At 52.9% G+C, this 20691-nt stretch overlaps 1 protein-coding gene across 1 annotated transcript in view; it reads right to left on the bottom strand.

Annotated features, from left to right (window-relative positions):
- Positions 1-14428, bottom strand: part of LOC105819612 (neuron navigator 1) — a 103752-nt gene extending 89324 nt beyond the window's left edge. The window contains exons 1-2 of the mRNA XM_012655896.1: positions 14349-14428; positions 9127-9492 (exon numbers count right to left, since the gene is read on the bottom strand). Of these exons, the coding sequence (XP_012511350.1) occupies positions 9127-9492; positions 14349-14383 (401 nt within the window). The 5' untranslated portion in view covers positions 14384-14428. The remainder of the gene's footprint in view (positions 1-9126; positions 9493-14348) is intronic.
- Between the last annotated feature and the right edge of the window lie 6263 nt (positions 14429-20691).

Here is a 20691-nt window from a genome sequence, read left to right as displayed (position 1 = left end):
GTGCTGGAAAGCACAGGGGATGGGTTCTGCTCTGCTGTGGCCACTTTCAAGTTATATAATCCTGCCAAGCCAGTCGGCTGAGTTCCAGTTTCCTCACTTGTAAATTGGGGGAAAGAATGTCTAATTCACAGTGTTAAGATTTGATTCTTATCAGCATTATCTTTAATGCTGTATCAGTGTTTTGCAAACCATACGTGCGATGCAACTGTCAGAGACTCATGAAAGTGCAAGTTACTATAGGACAAATGTGCACACACGTTCTAGGACAAGCCAGAGTCAGACGGCAATCACGCTGCAACGGAGTGAATGAGGCAAGGCTCCCTGGAGGGAGGGGGGTCTGGCAAGGACTAGTGGGCAACCGGACATCACCACCCAGGTGGAAAAATTCCATTCCACAGATGGCCTTTATAGCTTTGGTTTTTTAGGAGCCAGACAGAAGGGAGGGAGATAATATTTACTGAGCACCTACCGCACATCAAGTGCATCGTATACACTATATTTCACTACGTTTTAACGACAATCCTATTCCCATGTTACTATCGCCACTTAGAACAGAGAAACAGCTTTCTCAAAGCCTCGAAGTTGGGATGTGAACCCCAGGCCTATCATACTTCCAAACGTGTGCTCTTTCTGTAACGTCAGACCGCACGGAACTTCCAGGCACCACACAAGCCCAGCTGGCTTATCAGAGGCAGGGGTTGAGAATTAAGGAGAGAGACGAGTGGACAGGTAGACAGGTGGGCAGGGCTGGTGGGGGGAAGCCGAACTCATCTCCACAGCTTCCTCGACCCCTTCTCCATCCTGACCGTCAACTAAACTGTGTGTCATCACACCCGGTGAAAACGCCAGCAGCTCAATTGTAGGTCACTAGGACACACCGGAGGAGGGACCACACTCCTCAGTCGGTGTTCGTTGCCATGGCGACAAGCATAAACCCAGCAGCCCCTCTGGAATACCTGGCTTACTCCAACCTGTCGCCAGCCCTGTTGGGTTTGAACAGACACTGCGATCCAAATTAACCCTGCAAAGACTGAGGCGTGCTGTCCACTATTTTGTTTTAAGAATTAAGGGGTGTTTTAAGAGCCAGCAGCTCTCCGAAGCTACCCCTTCCCTCCCATCAGACCTCCACACCCTCCTTTCTTTTCTTCTTTCCTTCCTTTCTTCCTTCTTTAAATGGGTGGCGTCTGTGTCCCACCCATGTCCCCTCTGTGGTCGCTGTCCCCATACATACACGTTGAACACTACTGCAGGCCCCGGTGGCTGAGCCTGAGGGAGTCCTCTCAGCCCGTGTGCAGCAGGCCAGAAATGCCGACTCAGCGCCCCCCAAAGTTGCCCTCAGCCCGTAATGAGCCAGAGCTGGAAGATAAACATCCAAGCTTCCTTGTCCTCTGGGTGGGGCAACGCTCAGGTGTATTCCACGGCACCTCCCAGAAACCCGGAAGCCCCTGTTGCCTACAGCACTGACCCGCACGTGAACGTGGCCTGTGCTGGCTTCCCTCTCTTCGCAGACTCGCCTCCCCACTCCCTACCAGTGCTTTCGGGAATCACCTGCCAAATAAACCACCTGCACTCACATCCTCATCCCGAGGTCTGCTTCTGGGGATACCCAGCCCAAGACATTCTTCCTATACAAGAAACACGTTTGGATGAGGGACAGACAGCCCAAGTAGCCTGGTCATGATGGGAAAGAGGTCAATGCCGCCCGTGTGATCCTGTGTGCAATTAGCTTAGCTATCTGCACACCACATACTGTGCTCAGCCCAGACCCCAAACCACAGATGGGCACCATTTGCCACATAAGAACATTGCACGAACAGGTAAAAATGGGTCAGCACAGATCCATCGTGCTTGGCAAACAACCTGGTTTGTCATCCTCCCAGTGAGGATTAGAAACGTCATTTTCAAGCATGAAGGGTAACACATACTTTTTCAGATATCGTATTATCATTTAGAGTATGACAGCCACGGCCTGTCAACTTGCTGATGTCTGTCGTCAAATGGCTAAGTAACAACAGCTGGCATCTGTTGAGCAGGTACGATGCCTAGAGTGCGAGTATTAACTGATTTCATCCTCACATCAATCTTACAGAGCAGGCGCCATTGCTCTCCAATCTTTCTGCTGAGGAAACTGAAGCAGAGGGAGGTGAAGGACTCCTCCAAAGTCACACGGCGAGGACGAGGAAGAGACAGGATTCAAACCCGGGCAGTCTAGCTGTGGGCCCTCCCTCTAGACCACGCCAGCACTCCGCCAGTCTGTGGTATGCCTGTGTTGCCAAGCCTGTTCTCAAAGGTCTGTTTATTTAACTGCACACCCCAGCACTAAAAGAGTATCAAGACAGCGTTTAAAAGCAAAACAAGATCATTCTGTACAACATAAGGCCCAAATTCAATGTGTTCAATTGCCAATTTAAGAAATCTTACTTTGATACTCTAAAAACCCCTAACTAAGACAGAGGCCATCGGCTAAATGAACAGCACATTAAGATGAGATCAGAATAGCATACTACAAACCAACAGCCCTTTATATTTTTCAGAGCACTCTTACCATTCTTTTCCACTCAATCCTCACAAAGCAAAGATGATTACCTTTTTACAAAAGAAAAAACCAAGACTCAGAGAGGTCAGGTGACTTGCTCGGTGCCACACAGCAAGCCAGAGGTGTGCTTAGGATTGAACTCCAGGACCCAGGGATACCCAAGTGCTCCTTCCCCCGCACCAAGAGAAGTGTCAGCCAAGGCTACGTCTATGAATCTTCAGGGCAGCATGTACTTGTTAGATGTTATCCCCAGTGAGGCAACAGCCGTCATCTGCTTCAACTCTACACCGTCTCTTTTACTGTGGTCCCGGTGAGCACGCTACCTCCCTTTTACATTTGAAGTCCTTTAAGGGCAGAAACTGAGTTTCCTTCCTGAACTTGAATGTTGGGTGCTCTCCAGGATGACCCCCTACTACTCTCTGCCCCCGTCCTGTGTTCCATGAGCAAAAGCCAGGCCTGGTCCAGCTGCCCATCGGGTGGGATGTCTGAAGAAATACCAGGAAACAGAGAGGACAAAGGCAGGAGAAGTAAGATGTGGGACAACTCTTTTCCTTGTCCATCGAATCCAAAAGGGTTTCTTGTTCTTGTACAAGTCATGCAACCCAGTGCCCACTGCAAGAGCATTCTCGGCACTGGCAGTGGCTGGGGTAGGTATCTTGAGGTCTGCGGGTTGAACATCAGCCAAGCGGGAGAGCCGTGAACGCGGCTCCTTCTCAGGGGGGTGGCTGCGGGGGCAGAGGCCCCATCAGCAAGGCTGGAAGTGTCTCTTTAAGGGCCAAGCTCACTGCCTCCAGGAGCGCGGAGCCAGCCTAAGAGAAGGCAGGCCCTACAGTTTATTTTATTTGACATTTTTCAACGTCAGGACACTTCAGAGCCAAGGAGGAAACGAATCCCATCTGTTCCTGAGCCCCCAAGCACAGTTCAAGAGGACAGGCAGGGGAGGGCAGAGGAAGGGGCGGCGAGGGGGGAGACGAGCACATCCAGCCACCCACAGAGGGCAGGGACCCACCTGAGGACAGACACGGGGTATGGCACAGTCGCCAAACATCCTGCTGTGCTGTCTCCCTAACGCACACGCACAGAGCTCGTTCAGGATGGGGCCAGCCAACCCTGTCTAAGGCTCTGTGGCCCTCGGTATAGGTCGCCGGACAGCGGTCCTGCGGGGCTGCCAACGCCACACCTCTGCACGATGCCAAGGGCGCCTCTGGAGCTGTGGGACTTGGCGGGTGCTGCTGCCGCCTTGGCGCACAAGCTGCCATCCGTCAGTGCCACAAAGCCCAGACGCAGCCCACCCAGACGGCCATTACACAGACAGACACGGGCGCACTGAGAGGCTAAGCCCACGTCGAGGCGGGGGATGGAGGGCCTCCGACCCCTTTCCCCGCTGGGTGCTGGGCCCCTATCCCACCGCCTGCGTCCACCTTTGTGTGGGTGCCCGTCCCCTACACCCCTCCCACTCCGTCCCTGGGTGCCAGGCATAGGAAGACAGATGGCTGTGAAACTTATCTTCTTATTTAGATTAAATTCCAGACCTTCCTATTTTTAGAAAAACAAATTCCTTTTCTGTTTTCAAGTGGTAAAAATGTCCCGAGCTGTCATCTGGGACAGTCAGCAGCCAACTCAGAGTCATCTGCAGCGTCATGATGTGGATATTACCCTGGCAGGGCTGCTTCTAGTGTCAAGCAGGTGACCCGTCCAGGTGCCAAATTTTAAGAGGATCACTGACAACTCGAGAGCTTCCAGAGGAGGGTAACCAGGACAATGAGGGGTTTGAAAAACTGGGTCATTTAACAAAGTACTGAAATAAGCTGGGGACTTTTTTTTTCTTTTTTGATCTAGCAATGAGAATATCTGAGCAGTCATTAGGCACATGTTGAAATATTTGGATGAAGATTTACACTTATTCTATTTTTCCCAGATGACGAATCTGAATCAATAAACAGAAGTTACAGTGAAGCAGATTTCAACTGAATATTTAGAAACTTTCTTATAACTCAATTCTACATGAAATGCAATGAGCTGTACCTATGCAAGCCGAGGATGAAGACTGCCTGTCGGGGACATTGTAGATAAGAGGCAGAGATTCTGCATTGCTAGGCCTGGGATGAGGCTTGGAAGGTGTATTTTTTAAAAAGCCCCATCAGGCTGTGTGTGGTGGCGCACACTTGTAATCCCAGTACGTTGGGAGGCTGAGGCAGGAGGATCACTTGAGCCCAGGAGTTTGATGTCGCAGTGACCTATGACCACGCCACTGCACTCTAGCATGGGTGACAAAGCAAGACCCTGTCTCTTTAAAAAAAAAAAAAAGCCCCATCAGCTATAAAACTCTTAGAAGAAAATATAAAGGAAAAGCTGTGTGATAGTGGATTTGGCAACGATTTCTTGGATATGACACCCAAAGCACAGGCAACAACAACAACAAAAAATAGATAAACTGAACTTCACCACGATGAAAAGCTTCTGTGTATCAAAAGATACTATCAACAAAATTAAAAGGCAACCCACAGAATGGAAGAAAATACTTGCAAATCATGTATCTGGTAAGGCAGCTAATGTCTAGGATATATAAAGAACTCTCTACAGCTCAACAAAAAAATAAACAACCCAATTTAAAAATGGGTAAAGGACTTAAATAGACATTTCTCCAAAGAAGATATGCAAATGGCCGATAAGTACATGAAGATGCTCAATATCACTAATCATTAGAGAAATCAAACCACAATGAGATATCACTCCACATCCATTAGAATGGTTATTGTTAAAAAACAAACAAACAAACAAACAAAAAACAGGCTGGTCTGATGGTAGTGGGTTATCAGAACTTACTAACATTAGTGTCACTAAAGTTGGTATTCAACGCCCCACTGCTAAATTTGACTGGCTTAAAAAAAATAAAAAAAACACCAGAAAATAGTGAATGTTGGTAAGGATGGGGAGAAATTAGAACCCTCGTGTATTGCTGGTAGAAACATAAAATGGTGCAGCCACTGTGGGCAAACAGTATGGTGGTTCCTCAGAAAATTAAACACAGAATTACCATATGTTCCAGCAATTCCATTTCTAGGTCTATACCCAAAAGAACTGAAAGCAGGGACTTGAACAATGTTTATATACCAATGTTCAGAGCAACATTATTCACAATAGCCAAAAGGCAGAAACAACCCAAGAGCAGATGAACAGATAAACAAAATGCGGTATATAGTTACAATGGAATATTACTCAACCTTAAAAAAGAATGAAATTCTGACGCATGCTACACCATGGATGAACAACGATGATACTATGCTAAGTGAAAGACAAATACTGTATGATTCCACTTTTGTGAGTTACCTAGAGTAGTCAAATTTATGGAGACAAAAAGTACAACGGTGGTCGCCAGGGGCCAGAGGGAAGAGGAAAGGGAAGCTACTGTTTATTGGGAACAGAGTTTCAGTTTGGGTAGATGACAAAGTTCTGGAGATGGATGGTAGTGACGGTTACACAACAGTGCGAATGTACTTAATGTCACTGAACTGTACACTTTAAAATGGTTAACATAAAATGGTAAATTTTATGTTATGTATATTTTACCATGATTTTTAAAAATAAATAATTTTGAAGGTATATGATTATTTTGGCAGTAGTATCAGAGAGTCGCTTTCCTCATTCTAGTTTCCTGACTTCAGTTTGACGAATTTGCCTTCTCCAATGTGTGGATGGCAACCCAGGAAGGGGCCTGGTGTTTGGATGGGTTTGGATGGAGGGTTGACTTGCTGACTGGAGACTGAACAGTGGCTTGGGAAGATCCCAAGTGGACGATTCCTCTGCAGATAACTGAGAGCACTGAGCGGTCCGAATCACTGTCATCTTTTACGGCTCACTCGGACAGCCTGTGGCCGATCACGTTGCCCAGTGGAGAAAGATCAGCTTCCCTACTCTGCCGGCCCCAGGCTGGGAGCTCCCGGGAGGTAGGAAAGTGAATGGCAGTGGGCCCAGGCTGATGGGCGGATGGGGGTGTCACCGTGTGGGTGAGGAGGGGAGCGCGGAAGGCCACCCCTACAGGGAATAGCCCTACCCATTTTATGACTAGGAAAAACAATTTTTTTAGGAATAGGACATTTTCTAAATTACAAAATCTGGATGGAAGCCACAGTTGGGGGGTGGGGAGGGACCAATACGAGGCTGAACAAGGACAGCCTGGGTTTGCATGAGAGTTGCTGGAATCTAGGATGCCCTGTTTCTAATTAAAACCACAACAACACTTAACCATGAAAACGCATAATTGAGGAGTGACTATTTACGTTAAAATTACTGGGGATTAAAATTGATTCCCTTCGACTCTCACATTTAAGGATGGCTGCGTTTACAGGCCCGGAAAGGAAGTTAACAAAGTAAAGTGTTAAGGGTTACTGCTAACTGAAGACTGACCATTAAAAACCCACGTGAACTTATCTTGTAAACTAGCTCCACGGTTTGCAGTAAGCTCTACTTTATGGATATTGTCATGGCAACAATTTATTCTGTATTCTCCATGCAAACTCGAGGCTTCCCTGGGCTTACAGGTGGGGGTGGAGTAAGGTGCAGGGGGGTGCAGGGAGGGCAGGTTCTTATTCCTGCCAGCCTCAGTGAATTCGGATTATTTTTTTAACTGTGCACACACACTGTCCAGAGAAAAGAGGATAAAGAAAGGGTGGATAAAGGACATCTTTCCTGCTCTCCCTCAGCATTCCGCGCCCCCGCACCCTATTATCTATGTCCCTGGGACAGGCCAGCTGCTACTAGAGCTGTCCTTGCTCCTGATTCTGAACCAGTGGCCTTCTGGTCAGACTACACATTGCCTGAGGGCAAGGGTTGTGTCCCTCCATCAGTCTGGGACTCTAACAACAACAACAATAATAGTAACAGAAACAATAGCTAATATTTAGTGAGCATTTACAATGAGCCAGGAACTGTTCTAAGAACTTTACATATATCAGCCCATTTAATCCTCAGGGTGGCCTGAGATAGTCCTACTATTATCCGCATTTAGCAGGTAGACAAACGAAAGCCTGGGAGGTTGCCCAGCCTCATACAGCTAGTTAAGTGTCAGAAGTCCTGCCACCTTCCTCGGACTGGGACTTCTCTGAGCCGGGGGTCCTGTGCCTCCCAACGCTTGGGGGATTTTCTGAGCCCTTCGCCCCACAGGGCTTGCGCCTCCCTCTGCCTTGACCAGCAGGGACCTCTCAGAGGGCAGGGACCCGACACTTGCTCAGAGACGCTTCCTGGGCAGAGGCTGCGTGGCGCAGCTCCTCAGACACCTGGGCTGTCCTTCCTGCCCGGCACAGGCCTCTGACCACAGAAGGAGACTTCTCTCCTGTCCCCGCTCCAGGCTGGCGGATCTGGCGTGAGAGCCGCTAGCCCCTGGGACTTAGCAGGCGGTAAACAACCCCATTCATGCGTCAGTTGTTTTGCTCCAAAGCAGCCTCATCAGCTGGACAGGCCCTGACCAAATCCCTCCAAGTTTGTCCCCAAGGGTGGAGAACAGTGGACGGCCTGAAGCTTGGCTCTTGGTCTTTTCCGAGGAGAGGCTACTTGCCACTCCCTTGAAGTCTGAGATTTTTACTGGGAAGAGGCAGTCCCTAGTAGTAAGATTTTAAATCCCTGAGAAGGAGGGGAAGGGGTGTGGCTGCTACTTGTGTGGTCCCTTGGGTAGGGTGGGGGGGTGAGTCCCAGTAAACCAAGAAAGAAGAGTGGAAAGTGGTGGTCCGCCTAGAGGAGCTTCCAGAGCCATTGCAGCAATCTGGTCTCAGGGCTCGGAACAGTTGGCCAGGACCCCTAAGCCCAGCACTTCCCCATCCTCTCCCCTCCTCACTTTGTAGACTGTCACCTCTGTCCAGGTTGTCTCCACAGGCTCAACCCTGTCAATTCATGCAGCAAAAGAAAAGATGAGGGCCCCTGTAGGGCAAAGGGCAGGAAAGAAGGGTTTGATAGACGAGAGTAGGGCTTGGGAGGTTGCATTATTGGCAGAAGGTTTGTAGAGGAAGAAACCCGAGGACACTGAGGGCCATGGAGTAGGTCGAGGACAAGGAGGCTGGGAACCCCTGGCAAAGGAGGTGACATCCTGCTACCACTTTCCGTTGACCAGTGCTCTCACCCACTTGCTCTTGTTTGCTCTTCTTAGCAGGTAGATAGATGTGGCACTATTATCCTCTTTTTGCAAATGCGGAAGCAGATTAGGTTGTCTAGACTCTAGACCCAGGGCACAGAATAGCTGGGACTAAAATGGTTTTCCAGGGCTCTTTGGCCAATTCTTTTGGAGGCAAAAAACCAGAAAGGAGGGTGGGGCATACCACAGAATGACAGCCACAGGGGCCAACGAGAGGGAGGTGCTTTCGTTGGCCAATCAGCTCCTCATGTGTAGGCCCCGCCCACCACGCCCAGGTCTAGAATAAACCACATGGAGTTTCAGAGGCAGTCACAACCTGCACACAGAGCCTTGCGCAGATCCATTTCGTCATGGCACAAAACCCCTGCTGGGGTTCCACTCCACTTGCAAGACGTGCCCTCCTAGTGGTCTCTCCACCGTCCTCCCCGCCCCCTGGCTCAGCTGTCCAGGGAGCCCCTGCGCTTACCCGGTGGTGATGTCGTCGTCCTCGGTCATCGTCTTGCCCATGAGGTCACTGTCGCTCATGTAGCCGGACTTGAGGTCCACCTCGTCCGAGTCCAGGGACTCGACCAGCTCCAGGCGGGAGATGTGGCTGAGCTTGCTGGGGCTGCGCATGGGCATGGTGTGCGAGTAGTGGGCGCGCTCCCCGTGCAGGTACCAGGCGGGCGGCCCCTCCGAGCGGCAGCTCCCGCCCACCGAGGGCGCGTCGCCAGCCTGCAGCCGCGGGCTGGACTGGCCGTAGCGCCAGGACAGAGGGGACGAGCGGTTGGAGAGGCTGGATACGCTGCGAGGGTTGGCGTCATCGCTGTCATAGCAGGTCATCTCCAGGGAGCTGGGCAGGGAGCAGAGGGCACGGCTTTAGTCCTGGGCACCGCCGCTCTGTGCCCGGTCCCCTCCCACTGGGCCCAGCAGTGCCTTCCCCTGCCACACGCCCTCCCACTTCCCCCGACCAGCCCAGCCCGCCTCTGCCATAAGGCCTCTGATTGTGCCTTACCCTTGTATGTTACCTCAGCTTGTCAAAGGAAAATGATTTTAAGTGGCCAGAGAAGCAAGCAATCCAGTTAAGAGTCCAGATTGTGTAACATGACCTGGGTTTGAAGTCTTTTTTGCCATTTATTAGTGAGTGAGCAGGAGGAAAGTAATTAACCTTGCTAAGCCTCTATTTCCTCATCTGTAAAATGGGGAAAACAGCATAATAGCGACTTCATAGGGTGTGAGGATCACATACGTACAGATCTAACACAGTGCCTGGTACATACAAGGTGGTCCCTAAATGGAAGGGGTCAATGAGACCTCTTAGGGGACATGGGAGAGACTGGTCACCTGAGCTTGGAAGGCCCTGAGCACTCACGTGGTTCAGGGTGTGCCCACCACCTCTTTTCCAGTATGAGCTCAGGGCTGGCTGATTCCTGAACACCAGCTGTAGGAAAGCCCAGAGTGGGGTGCGGAAGGTACAGAAAAAGCTTTGGGAACCAAGATGTGTGGCAGGTCCCCAGCAAGACCAGAAATAGCCACAGGCCTAGGGCAGCAGGGGAAGAAACGGAGCCTCTCTAGGGAACAGGAGCAGCCTGAACCGGACAGACAGGGGGACATGGGGATATGGGTTCAGGGCTGGAGCAGGAAGTTGGGGATCCCAAGCCTCAGGCCCTGCTAGGCCAGGCCAAGGGGGTGACGCCCAGGTCAGTGCGAGATGGCCGAGGCTATCGGAGCCTGGGGGTCTGGGGAAGGAGATGGGGCCAGGGTGGCTGCAGAGAGGAGATGCAGCCAGGGCCGGGACGGAGGGGCCTGGACTTGGGTTCAGGCTGAGAGCGGTAACTCCACCCGGCCCGGCAGCGGGGCCAGCCCAAGGCAACCTGAGGTCGGGTCCCCGCGGCCTGGCAACTATAGCCGGACAGGGCTGAGTCAATGACATGGGGCCTGGGGGCCGAGAAAGCTGGGGCAGCTGAGGCCGCTGGGGCTGGACGCGGGCTACGTGAGGCAAAGCAATCTTTGCTCTGTGAACCCAGCCATTTCTTCGTCACTCCGGGGGCGGGGACGGGAGCGGGACATTGATTTTGCTATTCTTGTTTCTGTAAAGTTCCTTGAAAAAAAGAAAATTTTCCAAGTTGTCTTTATCGGACCTGAGAAAACAAGGTTTTATTTTTTGATCTACAGAACTGGAGAGAGCCCAGTGGCCCCTGAACCGGAGCGCGGCGGGGCCCTGGCAGTAGTCCTTGGGCAGGCGGGGGGCAGGGCTGGCCAGGGCAGTTAGTGACCGCTGCTTCCGACCCCACTGGGGCTTCCCGACCGGTCCACGCCCAGCTTCTCCCCCCGTTAGGATCCCTCAGTGTTCTGCAGCTCTGCCTCAGACACGGTGTCGTCACCGTGGACCTCGACGTCTCATCTCCTCGGAGACAATGCAGGTTCCCTGAGTTTGTGCTCACGGTGTGATCCTGCTGCCGTGCTCACCGCTGTATTTCTGCACTTTGCACGGGGACTGGCGTGTGGCTGGTGCTCAAGAATGAACCCCAGCGGGCGCTTTGGGAAGCTGAAGTGGGAGGATCGCTTGGGCCCAGGAGTTTGAGGCCAGCCTGGGCAACACAGTGAGACCCTGTCTCTACAAAAAGTTTAAAAATTAGCCAGGTGTGGTGGTGTGTGTGCCTGCAGTCCAGCTACTCGGGAGGCTGAGGTGGAAGGATCACTTGAGCACAGGCCTTCAAGGCTGCAGTGAGCCGTGCTCACGCCACAGCACTCCAGCCTGGGTGACAAAGAGAGACCCTGTCTCAAAAAAAAAGGAGCAAACCAAACCCACGACGGATGTGCGCTTATGTACATTGGCATGGGGGCACGAGGGCTGCACTGAGCATCGCGTTCTTCGGTTCTATTCCTGGCCTGCCCCCTGTTTAGCTCTCTGCACTGAAGTACCTCTTGCCTCACTCCATGGCTCTTTTTGTAATCCCCCAAACACATTCTAGACATCTCTGGAGCTAAGGTGGTGCGGAGGATTCTAGCTCAGATCCTCAGTTCTTGACTTCCAGCCCTGCACCCACCCTTCGGCTTCCTCTCTCTGGGGGGACAGAGTTTCATTTCCCTCCAGTCGCGTCTCCGGCCCACGCTCTCCTCGCTGGGGGAAAGGAACCAGGAGAAAGAGAGGAAGCAGCGCGGGAGTAAAGGTTTCTGAGACGGAATCGAATCGAGAGTTATCCCGTGAGTTCCTGGGTGAAACAGCCTTGCTGGAAGCACTCGCTGGACTGCAAGCAGCTCAAGGAGAAAGCTGGCGTTTGTTCTGAAGGGCCGGTGCCCAGTGCTGGGCCTGGCACACGCTCTGGGCGTGCCGAGTGCAGAACCCGCCCTAATTAGCCTGAGTGACTCTAGCAAGTGCCTCCCTCTCCCCAGCCTCAGTTGCTCCTTCTCTACCCAGGGAACGTGCATATATCCTGCCTGCTCCCAGGGAAGGGCTCACGGACGGAAACCCCTTTAAAAAGTAAAAGAGGCCGGGCGAGGTGGCTCATGCCTGTCATTCTAGCACTTTGGGAGGCTAAGGCGGGAGGATCTCTTGAGGCCAGGAGTTTGCTGAGACCAGCCTGAGCAACACAGTGAGACCCCATCTCTACAAAAAATAGAAAAACTATGCCAGGCGTGGTGGCTCAAGCTTGTAGTCCCAGCTACTCAGGAGGCTGAGGCAGGAGGATCGCTCAAGTCCAAGAGTTTGAGGTTGCTGTGAGCTAGGCTGACGCCATGGCACTCTAGCCAGGGCAACAGAGTGAGACCCTGTCTCAAAAAAAAAAAAAAAAAAGTAAAAGAGCCATAAAAAGTGAGGAATCATTGTTCTGTTCGGCTACCGAAGTGTGGAACGGGAATAACATAAACCAAAGCCTAAGAGAGGAAGTGGCTGTGGATCCGCAGTAAACAGAAAAACCAGCTTCGGGGCTCTGGGTTCCCTTCCCATAAAGGAGACAGAAGCCAGAGGCCTGAGGCTCTACCCTCAAACCAGTCCGCTTTATGCAAAAGGCCCTGAGCCTCCCCTTCCCCTCCAGAAGCAGAAAACAACAGCACCTGTCTAGGGTCAAGCTGCCATGCTTAACGGGGGCTCAGAGCTGGAGCCCAGAGTTATTGGCACCGGGGGGCTGGAGCTGCTACCTCTGCCCTTCCCCTGTGGCTGACTCATCTGGGGTGTGACCCTCTCAGCAACCAAGCAGTTTCTGGCTTCTTTGGCGTGAGACTGACGGGTGACCTGGTGCTGAGAGATGTTCCAACAACTTCCCTGGATGGGAAGGAAGATGTTCAAGATTTCACTCCCTGGGTCCCTAAACTGGTGAGCCAAGCTGGGCAAGCCCCCCGCTCCACGTGGGGCTCCTGCTCAGGGCTGTGAGGGATAGAGGTGGCGGGGACTGATGGAGGGGGCCTGCACCCCACCATCCACTTTTCTTCTCAAACCTCCTGATCACCTCCCTTTCAGTAGTCAGGGTCCCATTGGCCTGAGCAGATATAACCCCAGAGAGAAGCTTTGATTTGTCTTATCATTTAAAACATTCTAGATGGCTGGGAGTAAAGGGCTGAGCTGGGGGCATGGGTGGGGATGTGGCAGTAGTGCGAGGAAGGAGACGGTCGCTCTAAATAGGAAGAACTAGGGCCAGTGGACGAACGCTGCTGAAGATCGAGTGCAGTTCCTCACCCTAGTCACCGCAATCCCACAATGCACTGCGATGCTTGAAAGGTAGTGAGTTCTCTGTGGTTGGAGGTATGTAAATGTGTCTGGATACAACTTGGTCTGGCCACACACTGGAGTAAGAAAAGCCCTTTTCCATTGTCCCTATGTCCCAACTTTGCTCTCAACTTTCCAACCCCAGGACGTGGAGAGGAATCTACTTCCAGTCCAACTGGGGGGGGGTGCTTTCTAACCCTGACACAGCCTTCCTGCTCCACACCCCCCATGATTTCCCAATCCTGGCTGTCTGCTCTCCCTCTTTCTGTCCCCGGAGCTTAGCCCAGCCCTCTGCCCCCCTGGAGCTGACAGCATGAGCTCATCTGGGCAGCCCAGGAGCCGGCAGGGGAAATTCTGAGTCACGGCAGAGGCTGCGGCCAGGACGCTGCTGCAGGCAGAGGTGCCGTGGGAGGGGTGCGTGCCGCCCGCAGAGGAGGCTGTGAGATCTCTGTGAGGCCTGGGTTGGAGGGACCCAGGGCATGGAGCTGGGGTGACTCCGTGTGGGCCCTGCTGAGCACTCAGGCTTCCCTCGGTGGCTGCCGGAAAAGGCCAGAGGGCACTAACTTACAGGGTGGAGAGCCCCAGGCCGCGAGCCGGGACCCCAGAACAAGGAAACTGTGCAACAGGAGCAGAGCGTTTAGTAAAACCTAAAACAGCTGCTGGCAGATGAGGAGACTGAGGTCTAAGGAGGGAAAGTGAGCATCGAAGATCACACGCTGAGCTGTGTGACAGCTCCGGCTTCGCCCCCTCTGCTGGTGATTCTCAAGCTGATTTTGCTTAAATGAAACTGAATGCTCGAGCACCGCAGACATGAAGCAGAGCTGAGCTGCTTTCCTCAGAATGACTGGATCCCCCTCCGCCTTCAGCGGCGGCTCCGTGGGGCTCAGACGAGCCGTGCACACGGCAGGCACCCGGCTGACCTGAGGAGCCCAGGTAGAGGTGCGGAGGACGGGGAGAGGACAAGGAGAGCAGAGGGCAGGACGCCCTCTGCAGCTCGAGCTTACCTGTGAGTCACCTGGGACCCTCGCAGGCTGGACATGGTCTCTTCCAGGTTCTGTCGAAGATCCAGGACATTCTGCACTGTCCTCTTTCTCTGGGACTCGGGGTCTGGAGGGAGGGAAGGGAGAGCTGGATGAGCGGACAGGACTAGGGGTGAGCAAAGTGGAGACTGACCACATCCGCAGGCACGGTAGTCACCTCCCTCCTCCTTCGGCCAAAGACGACCGGCAGAGTGGCCCTCCCAAAGGCCCTGGACACGAGCCCTTGAGCCCTCTCAAGCCCAGACCGTGGCAGGGGGCCACAGGCATGGCCTTCTGTGCCTGTGCACTCCTCTCAGACCCCAAGGAACTGCCTCTCCCCCTGGCTTTGTTGTGCAGAGGCCCCGCCTCTCACAGTGGAGGTCACGGGCAGGCTTTCTCCTGGTGGAGATCAGCCGGAACATCTGCCCGAAACCCCCTCTCCCGTGGTGTGCTGGTCAATGTTTAACAACTGGCTCCTGACACCCTGCTGTGTAGTGTCTGCCAATTTCTGTGGTGTAAATACTCCTGCCACGGCCACGTTCAACCCACCAACATGATGTCACTGACCACAAAGTCAGGAAGAGACGCAACACTTGGCTCTGAGGGGCTGATGCGAGCTGGCTTCAGCATACTGGAGCCCCTGGCACCGACTGGTAACAGCTGGGACTGCTCTATGGCGTCAGGGATGACAGTTCAGATACAGCCCCTGACAGTGAGGCGGCTGGTGGGGAGGAACAGGGGATGGGCGACATTTTTTGGAGCGAGGACTGAGCTCTGGGCACTCCCCGCACCAGTGCTGCGATCCTCAGTGAGGAGGACACTTGGGTGCGGCCCCGTCCTCAGACTCCTGAGTGATCAGGAGTCGCTTTATTCGAGCGCGGTTTCCGACAGGTGAGAATCAACAACAGCAAACAGAAACTTTCCCCACCTTCTTTCCAGGGTGAAAATAACGTCCCAATGACTGAGCAGGGAGGAACTCGAAGAACTTCCTCCTTCCTTCCTTCAATCCACCCAGTAAGTTTTTATCAAACACACACTTTGTGTCCGGCCCCCCGTTAGGCCCTAAGGACAGTACGATGACGAGGCCCCGCCCTGCGGCTCATCTCCACTCTGGACCTACAGTCACTGAATGGAGCCGCACCCCCCAGCGCCAGCCTCAGAGACAATCTGCAGGAGAGAGTCAGGGACCGACAAAAAGATGACGGTGAAAGGACAGAGAAAACCGAGAATTCGGGCTCTGCAGGCTGCTTCCCTCCCCTCATCCCCAAACCCTCTGCTGAAGCCACACTGCCCCGCAGCCCCTCCGCACAGACGCAGCGGGAGTATGAGGTTCTTTTAGCTGCCAAAGGGAACATTTCTGAATCCCTTCAAGGGGTGTTTTTTTCCCCAGGCTTAGGTTCGGTGGGTGGCAGGCAGCTGCGTGATTGTCTTGTTGGCAGAGGAGAGGCTGGGTGGGGGGGGCAGGGAACAGGCCGCGCTCTCCGGGGCCTTTGGCCACCTTTTCTGAGAACCAGCTCCACGCCCAGGCTGGGCCATCTCTCCTGTCCCCTCCCCGAGGGTGCGCCCCCTCCCTCCTCTCACGGTCAGCGCCAGGCGTGCGGGCTTCGTGCTGGTGGCGAGGAGCAGTGATAAATGGCAGGGTCCGTGCCAGTGGCCTGAGCTCTGGCTCCAACCCTGGCATCGCCTTTGTGACAGCCAATGCCTATTTATCCTGGCCTGGCGTCACCTTGTAAGTTGTTCCGTGGCTTTAACTGACGGCGTGGCGTGGGACACAGACAGGGTCAGAAAGTGAGTATGTATACTTTAGAGTATAGTTCGCAAATGCCTATGTGGGGACCAAGAGCACGGTGCCAAGGTATCGGTTTCTGGGCCAGGGCGACGCTTTCTATGGGTTTGGCAGAGATGAGGGACAGGCACATGCATCTGGGGTGTATATTCCCAAGGAGGAAGGTGACCAAGAGTAACTCAAAGTCTTCTGTGTGTGCCAGACCCTTTGCATGCATCCTCTACTTGAATCCTTACATTTCTAGGAGATCCGTGCTACTGTCCCATTTTACAGATGAGAAAACCGAGAAACAAGTTAATTGCCCAAGGTCACCTGTCTAGTATGCAGCACAGGCAGAGGTGAGCCCAGGAAGAAACTCGTATTTATTTTGACACATCACTAGCATCAAGCACAGTAACTGCATAGAAGGTGCTTAATGAACAGCTTAAGAATGGGGGAACGCTACCGCAATTTTTAAACTTTCAAAAAAATACATTTCAAAAGTGGATGGATACATGTCGCATAAGGAAAATGTCTTTTGTTTTGTTTTTAAAAGAAAAATGTCTAAGCCACACGGTTGCTGGCCTCAGAAGGGTCACTCTGCATTCCCTAAAGATCCGGGCCCTGGGACATAGAGCTGGGTGGTAGGAACCTAGATCTGAATGCCCCAGTAGTGACAACGAAAAAGACGCTTTGGTATTTTTCATGACACCAGTCACAGTGCCCTCTGGCCCACTATCTCTTCCTTCAAAGACCTCCACCCTAGCCCCTACCTCATTCCCATGTCGCAGAGTGTGGCAGGATTACTTCATAGTTTCCTGGACTCGCCAAAAATTAGAGCCACAGGGTCCTTGGAAGTGGCTCAATCCATCCCTGTCCCTGGACAGATGGGAGGCTGAGGTCCAGGGAGGGAGTGACTCGCTGGGGATCACTAATGGAAGAACATCTCACCCAGGCAGCTTCCCCACAGGTGCAGGTTGGGGGCACGCAGGGGAGGAGCTTAGCGCAGAGCTCAATCTGCGGCGGTGGCAGGATCTGCTCTCAGCTCCGAGGTGGAGATGGGTCCTGCAGAGGCTACACCCTAAAGCGCCCTCTGTGCCCCAGCAGTGTCCCCTGGTGGCCATCTTCGGTATATCACTCTGCTTCTCCAAGGCTCGGCAGGGCGGGTCTGGTGGGTGGGGGCTCCTGAGAAGTCTGGCTGTCGTCCACACCCTTGGGTGACAGACACATTCCTGGGGGTGTGCAGCGCAGCCCCAGGCCAAGAAGATGTAATGCATATAAAGGGAGGGCTCTGCAGCTGAAGGGGCTGCAGACACTGCCTAGGTTGTGGGGGGGGGGCAATTTGACATTCACACCCATGACCCTGAAGGTGAATTTTTACACTTGTAGCTTAACAATATGAGTAAGTTGCATCTGCAAGAGAATTTACGTCATGTCTCACACTCTCCTTCCCCCTACCGCACCCCTCTCCCCAACCCATAACTAAGCTTCACCCGTTTCTCACCTTGTCCCCCAAGGGTGAGGATCAGGGATGGGGTGAAGGTATTTGAGGCACATTTGTGATGATGAGAACAGCAACCTAAAAGTTCAATGATTTCTTTTACTAGCTAAGTCAAAGGTCTGGTCTGGGCCAGGCGCTGTGGCTCACACCTGTAATCCTAGCACTCCGGGAGGCCAAGACAGGAGGATCGCTTGAGCTCAGGAGTTCCGAGACCAGCCTGAGCAAGAGTGAGACCCCATCGCTACTAAAAATAGAAAAAATTAGCCAGGCGTGGTGGCACGTGCCTGTAGTCCCAGCTACATGGGAGGCTGAGGCAGGAGGATCGCTTGAGCCCAGGAGTTTGAGGTTGCTGTGAGCTATGATGATGCCACTGCACTCTAGCCCGGAAGACAGAGTGAGACTCTTGTCTCAAAAAAAAAAAAAAAGTTTGGTCTGGGTTCAGGGTCAGCCTAGGGGACAAAATAGAGCCCAAGCGTGGCAGAGATGAAGGAGTCTGGTCGCCCATCTCCTCCTGCAGTATCCCTCAGCCTGGGACATGCTCAGAGCACTCGGCCTGTGTGGCACCTTCGTGCAAATTAGAACAAGGTACTCTCCAGGCTGGCCCAGCTCTGGCCAGGCCCACGCTTTGGCTAGCAGAGTACACCTTCCTCCTTCGCTGGATGCCAGGCCAGGACAATCCCCGCCACACCCACACATACACAGTCTTATTCTGAGGGCCTGGGAGTGCCCGCTGTCTTAGTGCCTACAGAACAAGGTCCAGCTCCAGGAGTGGAGTGTGTGTACGACAAGCAGGGTTGGAGGGAGGCCAGTCAGGGCTCCTAGCAGTCCCAGGGGGACACCAAGGTCTGTGGGGGGAGCTCATGATGTTATCCCGGGCTGCTCCTCCAAGCCGTTCCCTGAAAATGGAGCAACCAGGGAGGATGTGTGCGCTCTTCAGGCTCAGAGGAGATGCAAGAGTCTCCCCCAACCCAGCCATCACCATGGCAACTCACAGTCGCCGCAAACAGCAGCATCCTCCCAGCATGCACTCGGGCATCTGCAGCATAGGGTGGTGTTTCTTTCCACACACTGTTGGCTCTTCCACAGGACCACAGAGAGCACACTGTCCACATCAAGAGTCCTTGGGGCAAGGACTGGCAATCGAATATACCTGACACACAGGCGCTCACACACACAAATGCAAATACCGCCCAGCTACCGAATGTTTGCCACAAGGCATTTTCCATGTTATTTAATTTGAGCTAGAAGATTCATCACAGGTTTGTTTGGCTCCAAAGCCTCTGCCCTTTCCACTAAAATGCGGTGCCTCAAAATACAGAGACGTACCTCCAGACATACACACCCACTTGTGGTCCAGGCTGTAGTTTGCAGAAATCCTCATACAGTTCTGCAATTCTGCAGATACATGCACGGAGAGATTTATGGGGATATATCTCCCACTGTAGGGGAGGAAGAAAGAAGACTAAAAAGATGCTAGAGGAAAGGAGGTAATTTAACCTAGAGAAGGAATGGCCAGGGTGCTCTGGGAGGATGATGGTAAACAGGGTCCTTCTATCCGCTGCAACGTCAGAACAGGGGAAACAGGCTTCCCCAGGACCACGAGCTCGCTCACACCAAGACACTGAGACACTGGGGCAAACTGACAGTGTGGTGTAGTGGCAAGAACATAGTTCTTACTGTCAGAAAGACCTGAGTTTCAGGTCCTGGCACTGTCCCTTCCTAGCTCGTTTGACCTTGAAGAAGTCATCTCACCTTACTGCAGTTTTACTCCTCTGTAAAATGGGGAGAGAAATGGTACCCAGTTGGTAGGGTTGTTGTGAGGCTTAAAGAGCTAATTCGCCACCATGCTTTCGAGCATGGTGCCTGCACTTAGTAGGCGCTCTATAGATGGTAGCTTTCACCTGCGGAAGGCGCGGAGGGGTGGGTGAGCAATGGGTGCACACTAGGCGGGCGCCAGAGCCGGCTCCCTGCCTCTCTCACGTGCAGGTGAGTGGTACATGTCCCTGCCGGGTGCAGCTAGGGCGGACTCTACGTTCTCCTCTGGGCCCTCACTCTGGCTGGGTGAGGCCCTCATACCTGGAGCTGGGGGTGGACAAGGTAGTAACAAAACCTTGTCTCTGTGTCATCAGGCCTGACTGCCCCCCTCTTACGGTAGTGACGCTACATCTCCAATCTCTTTCCCTTGGAGCCAGTCTCGGCTGGCTCGGGGGCCTCCTCTGGCCAGTGGTCTAAGATCCCACGTAGTAGTGGATGGGGAGCCTCTAGCTGAGGGTAATAAGATTCAGGCACGTTCAGGAAGAAGGAAGCTCCCAGGGATCCCTCACCCAGCAGCCAAATTTCCCTAAGTTCTATAGAACTTTAATTATTAGCTGACAATTAAGTAAACTGCAATAACTGCCTGTTGAAATCTTAATTACTTCCACCAGTGTTTCAGAACCCACATTCGCAGTTTAGCCCAGGGCAGAGGCCACAGAGGACTGGATTTGCATCCGACTTCTAGACTGGCTTTTGCTGTGAGCGCTTGGACGAGGTGGGAACCAACAGGAGCAGAGAAGTGAGCCAAGAGGAAGAACATTTTCAATCGTTCAAAAAGATCCTCCGCCTTGTCGTTTTATAGATGGGGGAGGGGGGAACTTATCACTCAGGCCCAGAGAGGGGAAGGGCTTGCCCAGTGTCACCCAGGTTGCGAACGGCAGGACAGGTGTGACTCCTGGCCCAGCTCCATGCTGTGGGCCGGTGCTAAAACACCCTGAGGTGTATCCCAGAGGAGGTGAACCGCAACACAGGTCAACCATGAGGGATGGTTGTTCGGGACTAGGTCCACTCGGAAAACCAGGATAGACTGAAGGGCCTGGGAACCAGAAGGATTATGCAAGCATTTCTCTCTCTCTTGCTCTCTCTCTCTCTCACACACACACACACACACACACACCCTCTCAACAACTCCTAAGAAGAGAAAAAAAAATCTTTCCTGACCCTATTAGATCTCCAGGGTAAGGTCCAGGTCTTCTCTAAGTTGTGAAATTTGTCACAGTTTGGGCTCTTTGTACAATAGGCCAAAT

This window comes from Propithecus coquereli, unplaced genomic scaffold (assembly GCF_000956105.1).
Source record: "Propithecus coquereli isolate 6110/MARCELLA unplaced genomic scaffold, Pcoq_1.0 Scaffold491, whole genome shotgun sequence".
NCBI lineage: Eukaryota > Metazoa > Chordata > Mammalia > Primates > Indriidae > Propithecus > Propithecus coquereli.
This window is presented reverse-complemented; position numbering and strand designations above follow the sequence as displayed.